A 7,796-nucleotide genomic window follows, 5' to 3' on the forward strand; every position below is an offset into this window, starting at 1 on the left:
AAAGAAAGCCTTTGCCACTATTCTTAACTTAGGGTTCGTTAGGGTTAGCAGTATTTCTATTGCATGTGTTTGAGTGGGGGGGATTTCGAGTCTTGGAGCGATGCTGGCTATGGCTACTTTTGCTTGGTTGCTTGCAAGTGGTTTGAATACAATCCACGGGGGGTAATGGGTAATTAGGGTACTTCGGCCTACTTTTACTTTCAAAGTAAGTTTTGTCTCCAGTTTTCTGCTAGGCCTCGTTTTTTGGGTGGGAGCACTGCTAGGAAGATCTATTTTTGTTCTAAAACACAGTTTACAGTACACCTAGCTTGAGGGGCAAGATCCGCTACATTAATTTGCCCATACTTACTTATCCTTCAAAAGGTGACTCAGAGTACGCACTTTCAAAAACATTGTACTGTCTGTCTACTAGGAAAAACAAATTGTGACTTTTTGCACTCCACAGCCTACATACCTTATATTTATTTATCAGTGGTGTTGTAATATTATATCACTTCCTGTTTTTCGTTGAATAATTACAGGCCGGGTTTCAGTCTCTGCAATGGGGAAAAAAGGATGGAGTCAGGCTTCACAGTAGCGAGCCACAATTCAGCATCAGGCAGGCAGTGGACAGGGTGTCTTCTGGTGACCAACATCGGTGGACGAAGCGTCGGCTGCAATGGAGGAGTGCCGCTAATAGGAGGATTTTTTTTCTGCGGGCAACTTACTTACCACTTCCAACAGGACCACTACAACCACATAGATACAGTATCCCTTGCCTTTTTCTCTGACTGTGACTGCATTTCTTTGCTCTCTCTCGGCTTCTACATTGATCCCTTAACACATCACTTAGTCCACTCCACTATCTGCACCACACATAGTCATTTGTAAGTGCTCCTACGTAATTCGCAAGTCGCAGCACGCCCCAGGCCGTAGAGGACTGGGATGGCCCCAATGATGAAGCATGTCACCAAGGGGCAACCCTGGTGAGTGAGGGGACACCTAGAAAAAAAGCAATTTCTCCTTTTCTATCTACTATACCTTCTGTCAGGTTACGCAGCCCCTAAGCGCCTACCGTACTATGAAACTACATTTCCCATGAGTAGGCGGGAGACTTGCAGACTATTTAGTGAGACTATATGAGAGTACCCTTGTATGTTAGGACATCACTTCACTGATGCCTGTCTTGTCTTCTCTTACAGGTATCCTTTCCCTGCTGACCCTACCTTTACCCATCCCACATTTTTTATTTTAGTTTGTTATTTTTCTCCCTCGCCTAATGCCTCGAACACCCTGTGTTTACACTTCTGGGTGTTGGTGACATTTGGAGGTGGAACCATATTTGCATCGACTGGATCACGGGGAGTAAACGTGACACCTTCCAGACCAACCCCATTGAGTGTTGTTGTGAATGGATTTATAGTGACCAGCAAGGCTCTCGGGTATCTGGCTACAGAGACCTTATGTTGAATATAGTTATCAATAATTCCACACAGGCCCTGTACTGTCGCATTCTTTCTTTCCACAGTTGTCGATGATATATTCTTACTCTGCTTGACAAAGAACCATTGCTAATGTGAAAGAACTTCAACCGAATTAGTAGTTATACTTTACCATTTGTTAGGCTACAATGTGGCACTGCTCTACTGTACTTCTGTCACCTGCTATATTCTCAGTTGTACCGTTGAATTGCTCAGGAGGACAAACCAGATTTCATTTTCTTTTTTTTCATAGGCATGCAACTGCCACTGTGTCACACCACTACTACCACCGCTATGAGGAAATTTTATCCGACCAAGATTGCCAACGTTATTCGGTGTTTCCCGTGGAGCCAGCCCTGGGCCTAGCCCTACTTTCAAACACAAATTACAGGTAAGATAAGCGTTTGGTGGTTTGGGGGTATAATGGAGTATTAGTACGAGAGACGAGAGCCTGAAGGTAGTACTACTAAAGTCCTAGGACTCTTGGATTCACTTCACTTAGTCTGTGAGAGGCACTTAGTGTTGAAAACATTTGGGCATTTACACTTAAAGGAAGAAAATGGAACTAAACTTTCAGGAAAACAGTCAACGTTAAACCCCCACCCACCAGGCAAGCAGTAAAAAACAGGTATGCTCAGATAAAGTTTGAAAAAGTATATTTATATCCCTAACAAAATAATCTCCCGCAAGACCCTCCCTAACCCCAACGATTGTCCTTCAAAAGTCCCCAAAAACCCAACTCCCAATTCCCACCCCCCAAAAGTCTCTAAAAAAGGGGCAAGGGACACTATGGGTGGATGCTGTTAACTTTTTGGGCCAGGGCATCATGCTCCTCGCGGAGCAAGGCGAGCTCCTGCTGAAGGCGGGACACCATCAGGGTAGTGCGGCGCAGGCGTGCCTTCACTGCCTTGCAGGTGCAAGGCCTGTGAGAAGCAGCTGTTGGCCTTGCTGCTCGGCGGTGGCGTTTGCCTTTGGCAGCCCGGCTCAGTCTCGGTGGACCACTGTGCTGGGTCACGGTGGCAGCCGGTGAGGCCACGGAGGACGACGTTGTCGTTGTTGTCGACCGCACACTTTCCACGTCCTCCAGGGCCACCAGCCGCCGATATTCCGCAACAGTGGCCTCGATTCTCCGTTGCCGGGCCGCTCTAGCCAGCTCCTTCCTCCTTGTTCGTTTGGAAGGAGAACCTATATGAAGAAAGAAAGACATAGTCTGTAACCAATGCTCTTTAAGATTAACTCAATCATTCAGCAGAAATGTGTGCTGCAGTACAACTAGCAACTTGCAAGCGCATTACATAACTATTGAGGCCAGTATCTATCTAACCTCACACTTCTTCATCCTTGCTCTAACATTAGTGGGAGTTTAAGGAACAAATTCTATGAGCACTGTGGACTTCCATTGGAGTCGACTATGAAAGTACACCAGTCTTATTCTTCTTCTTGTCTCTTGTTTTGGAAAATTGGTACGTTATTTTCTGCAAGCCGGCATAATGCCAGCGCGGTAAACTTGCACCCGAGAAAAAGAGACGCACGCCATGAGGAGTGACCTAGACTTGCGTTGCCGTTGCGTTACTGTACCCGTCCAGTACATGCAGGTGGTGAATCTCTTACTTTTCTATTACGGGTGGCACTGAGAATACTCTGTTACAACTCAAGGGCTACTGCTTAATTAATTTAACTTTCACCCTACAGTGGAAATGAGTACTAGAAATGGAAAATTGAAGAAGATAAATAATCTGATTATCTATCACTTCACATGGGATGTTTTTGCTTATATATGGGATGACTTTAGGTGCTTTGCTTTTTATTGAGTGACAGGCAGTGATACATCCACACATGAATGACTGAGTACTACTAAACTTATTAAGAGAGGTAGGGAGTGGCCACCATAATAACCGGATCTATGCAGTGCTTGCAATACAAACTACTGCTACTACTTATGGTAGTATTTGGACAAAATTAAAAGTTCTTTTCCTTGCCTTTCCTACACTGGAACGGACGTGCGGGTGCAGTGTTACATGCTCTTCAAAGTTACACTTAGTTCATCCACTGACCATCTACTCTCTCTAGATCATGGGTACTCACAAACTTTCTCTCAGGGGCTACATTTACAGTGTAGTTTGTGGCCGAGGGCCGCACTGGTGGGGGCGGAGTCAGAGGGGGCGGGGCTAAAGCAAAACGATAACTTGTGACCATGAGGTTGCACACAGGTCCCTGCAGCAGATGCCCTCATCCACTGAGCCACCAGACCCAGCATTTACATACATCTCTCTCCCTCCTGCTGTCCCTCCTGCCCTCCCTCCATCTCTCTCTCCCTCCTGCCCTCCCTCTCCCTCTGTCATCTCACTGTGTGTGTGTCTATCTGTGTCAGCCTTCAGCCCGGGTTGAGACCGCTTCCTCAACGCGCACACACAGACAACAACACCAAAGTACTTAACAGGTCTTTAAAAGACCATTAACATATTATTGAGGCTTTGTTTGTTTTAGCGCCCCTGCTTCTCCACCCTGACAATCACTGCTTGCCCGGCCCCACAGAGCAGAGGCTTTGTTCTATTTCACCTCTTTGTGGCCTTGCATCTCCACTCTGCTCTGTGGGGGCCGGGGGAGCAGTGATTGTCAGAGTGGAGATGCAGGGGCGCTAACAGGTGAAATACAAAAAAGCCTCTGCTCTGTGGGGGCCGGGGGAGCAGTGATTGTCTGCAAGGTCTGCGCACCGCCAAGGAAGGCTTGCCGGGCCACCACCGGCCCGCGGGCCGTACTATGAGTACCCCTGCTCTAGATACACATATGCTATCTAAGAGTCAGATAGTAGCATGATCCAGGTATATGGACACATACAGTTTCTGTGTCACCCACCCAGGCTGTTGTCCTTCCACCCATCATTGCTTCATCATTCACCCAGCCATGCATCTCATATTCTTGCCTTCCCAGCTAGTCTTCAATCTCAATAAGTAAGGAATATATAAGAGCTTACCTCTGGCCGCCACCACCGTCTCAACTCTCACATCCGGCGCCGCCGCCTCCTCCCCTGATGATGAATTGCCCTCCGCCTCCGTGTCGAGCACCACCACCACACTGGCCCCGCCACCAGATGTTCCACCTACAAAGTACATTTAAGAATCTTAGAATAAAGCACTCACTAGTCACTAGTATTTGGTCTAGGAATGAAGACATGTGAAAACAATGTAATTTGTGACTGTCTACGTTAAAGTTAAAAAAAATGTCCCTTTTTCCAGGGAAGGTTGTCTTGCTGCACTTTTTGGCACAACTGATGAAGGCTGATTTTTTAACACGCACCATTTTTCTCCACACAGACAGAAGATGGACTTCTAACAACAAGATCAAGTTGAAACCAGGTGAGAGCTCGGCTCGACCACAAGAAATGTCTTCAATTAATCGTCAGCACTAACCACTTTTCCATTATCAGTTAAACGTTTAGTTTTATTATGACTTCATTTTAATAAATGTGTTTACTTTTAATAAAGCTTTTAAATTTAAATACAATCTGTGTTTTTTGGTCCTCCAGACTAGAGTGACTGAACGAAAGGTTTTGCAATTTTTGCAAGCATGAGTCCAGATAGAACACTTCAAAAGACATTATGGACAATCCCAGAGGACTGCACTAAGTTGATAGAGCTATTGCTGACTAGAATCATGGGAGTTTCGCCAACCGTGCAATCTTAGTTAGCTACACAGACAGACTAATAAGAATAATCTAGTAATACCACAGGGAGTCATAGTAGAGGCAGGATAAGAATTTAGATACAGTCTACAAGAAGAGCAAAGACAATTTTGAAAAAATTCAAATGAGGAACGCTAGGAAAAATAGGTACTAGTCTAAAATGAAAACTTACTGGGGCCAGCAGAGGAGCCCTCGCCTGCCCGATCCTGGCCCTGTTGATGAACAGCATCCGCCGCCTGCTGCTCCTGTGTCCTCCTCTCGCCCCTGGGGGGAGCTGACGTACAACATGAAAGAAAGAACAGAAAACATGGATGATTGTTGCTTGTCAATGTCAACCAAATCAAACATTTCAAAAGAACAATAACAAAATATTTCCGCGAAATTATATTGATTATGGTTACTTTTTATTTATTTGCGGACCTGTGACTTCGAAAGTCACGTAACTCACTAAACAAAGTACTGAAACGTTCACCTAGGACTGGCAGGCAGCAGTCCGCAGGCAAGACGCAAAGTGACAGACAAACTCCATTGTGATTTCAGTCAGATCAGTGACAACACTAACAGTTGCCTGCTACATTACCAGTCATTTAAATAGTCAAACTATCAATCCACCGCCACTATTTTTCTTATTGTCAGGGTTACAAAGGAAGGGGCAGATTTAAGCCCTTGCGGCTCTTTTGCGCCGTTCTTGCGTGACTTTTGTGACGCAGCAGCTAAACAAAAAAGGGCGCCATGGTGCGGCGTATAATATTATAACAACGTGACGCATTTGGGAGATGCATCCCGTTATAAAGCCCTGCGCCATCAGGGGGCGTTCCGGCGCAAGGGAGGGCATTCCTGCGCTGGAACACATCCTAATAGTGGCTGAGGGAAATCTACAAAATATCAATCAGTCACCTTTAGGACAATGATGCGTCACACAAACCCTGCACCTGCTTGAAGCAGACGTACGGCTTGACCCAGCATTGGGGAGATAGGGTACCCCAGAGCATTGATGGAGCTGCGCCATCGTTGCGACGCAACTCCAGCAGTAAAGCTTCGGTGACGTTTTGGGCCCATGGGGAGCCGCATTGCAAATACGGCGCACCATGTTTGGTGGTGGTAGCGGGCCGCACAATTAATGGCGCATCCCTGCTACTTTGCAGGGATGCGACGGTAATTGCAATTCTGCCCCTTAGGGGCATACTTACTTACGCGTTCTGGCGCATCTCCAGAGATGCGCCAGATCAAATGCGTCACGCAAAACTACCCTTGCGACACGGCAGATGTGCCTCATTTACAATGCGGCGCGCCCTGGCGCAAGGGTAGGCACTTGCGTGACGCATCTCGTCACGTAAGAGCGGCGCATCGCTGGAGTCACGTCGCCAACGCAATGCAACTCCAGTAATGCTCAGGGCCACCCAATACTTTACATGCTGTGTCAGTCCTTTCGCCTGCTTCGAGCAGACATAAGGAATTGAATTGACGTAGCAGCGTCGCAGAAGTGCCTGCGTTAAATCTTGTAGATTTCACGCAGGCAATTTTGCGAGGCGCACAGCCGCTGGACCGCCCACCCTGCGTACTAGGAACGCACCCATTGTGGTGCAGGCCCATGGCTTTATAACGTGACGCATCTCCCTAGATGCGTCATGCTGTAAATGACTTGCAGGGATGCGGCACGTTTACGCCGCTGTTGCGTCACGCAAGGCAACGTAAACGTGGCGCAAGGGGCTTGTAAATGTAATCTGCCCCCTAGTGTCTAGCATTACGCAGTTCTGTTAAGTACACTCATACATAATAGTTACTCAGGCCAATGAGACCACGAAATAGAAAACAAATAAGCATAGTAGCAACCCCACTGAGAAGGAGAGCAGTGCACCTGAAATGCACAGAAGATTTTGAAATATAATTTAACTACAATGTAATCGTCATCAGCGGCATTATTGGCTTGCTCCATGTAAAAAACAAATATTTGCAATACAACAACACAGAGCAGGAGAAAACATCATAGTAGTGAGTGATTAAATGCCAATGGCTACTACTACTCACCAAGCCCGGGGATCTCCAAGCCGAGCTGGTCCAGCAGGTCGCGCTCGCGGTCCAGGAGGTCCGTCCAGCGATGGGTGACCTGGCTGTAGGTGCGCTGGACCCCGTAGAGGTGGGATATGGCCCAGCACACCTTCTCCCACCGCTTCCGGCGCTCCCGCATGTTATAGCCGCCGGCCGCGATCCTGCCGCCTCCCGCGATGGTCCTGGGCAGGCGGCGCTGGACGAAGTAGACCAGCGCGCCCACTTCCTCCGGGCTGAATATCTCCCGGCGCGTCACCTGCTCCCCCCTCGATCTCACGCCTGCTGTCCTGCCACTGGGTCCAGCACTACTCCCCGCCGCCGCTGCGGCCCTCAAGTGCCTGGGCAGCTTCACGGCGCCTGGCTTGACCATGGTCTGGGCAGGTAAGGTAGGAAGAAGTAGAAAATTAAGAAAGAATAGGATAGGGAAGAAGAAAAGAAAAGAGTTTACAAAAGTAGTTTAAAAGTAAAGAAAAATAGCAGAAAAGACAAAAATATACAGCTAGGAAAAGAGAGGGATAGATAAGAAGCAAAATCGTAAAAAAAAAACTGAAAACAAGCAAAGGATGGGAAAGATATCAAGAGGATTAAACACCATGCCCAGACAC

At 47.3% G+C, this 7,796-nt stretch overlaps 1 protein-coding gene across 2 annotated transcripts; it reads right to left on the reverse strand.

Moving 5' to 3' along the window:
- Positions 1-2,099: 2,099 nt before the first annotated feature.
- On the reverse strand, positions 2,100-5,413 carry LOC147702967 (uncharacterized). 2 transcript variants are annotated; one of them, XR_015297556.1, is made up of 3 exons: positions 5,315-5,413; positions 4,435-4,560; positions 2,100-2,645 (listed from the first exon to the last, which is right to left on the reverse strand). XR_015297556.1 is itself a non-coding variant. In XM_086931535.1 (2 exons), exons 1-2 carry the CDS (start codon positions 4,571-4,573, stop codon positions 2,248-2,250), a joined length of 537 nt encoding a protein of 178 aa, XP_086787661.1. In that variant the 5' UTR covers positions 4,574-4,589; the 3' UTR covers positions 2,100-2,247. The 2 variants fall into 2 exon arrangements, 1 of the variants encoding a protein (XP_086787661.1); XM_086931535.1 differs by lacking the exon at positions 5,315-5,413 and having other exon boundaries at positions 4,435-4,589.
- Positions 5,414-7,796: the final 2,383 nt, after the last annotated feature.

This window comes from Lissotriton vulgaris, chromosome 7, assembly GCF_964263255.1.
Source record: "Lissotriton vulgaris chromosome 7, aLisVul1.2, whole genome shotgun sequence".
Lineage (NCBI taxonomy): Eukaryota > Metazoa > Chordata > Amphibia > Caudata > Salamandridae > Lissotriton > Lissotriton vulgaris.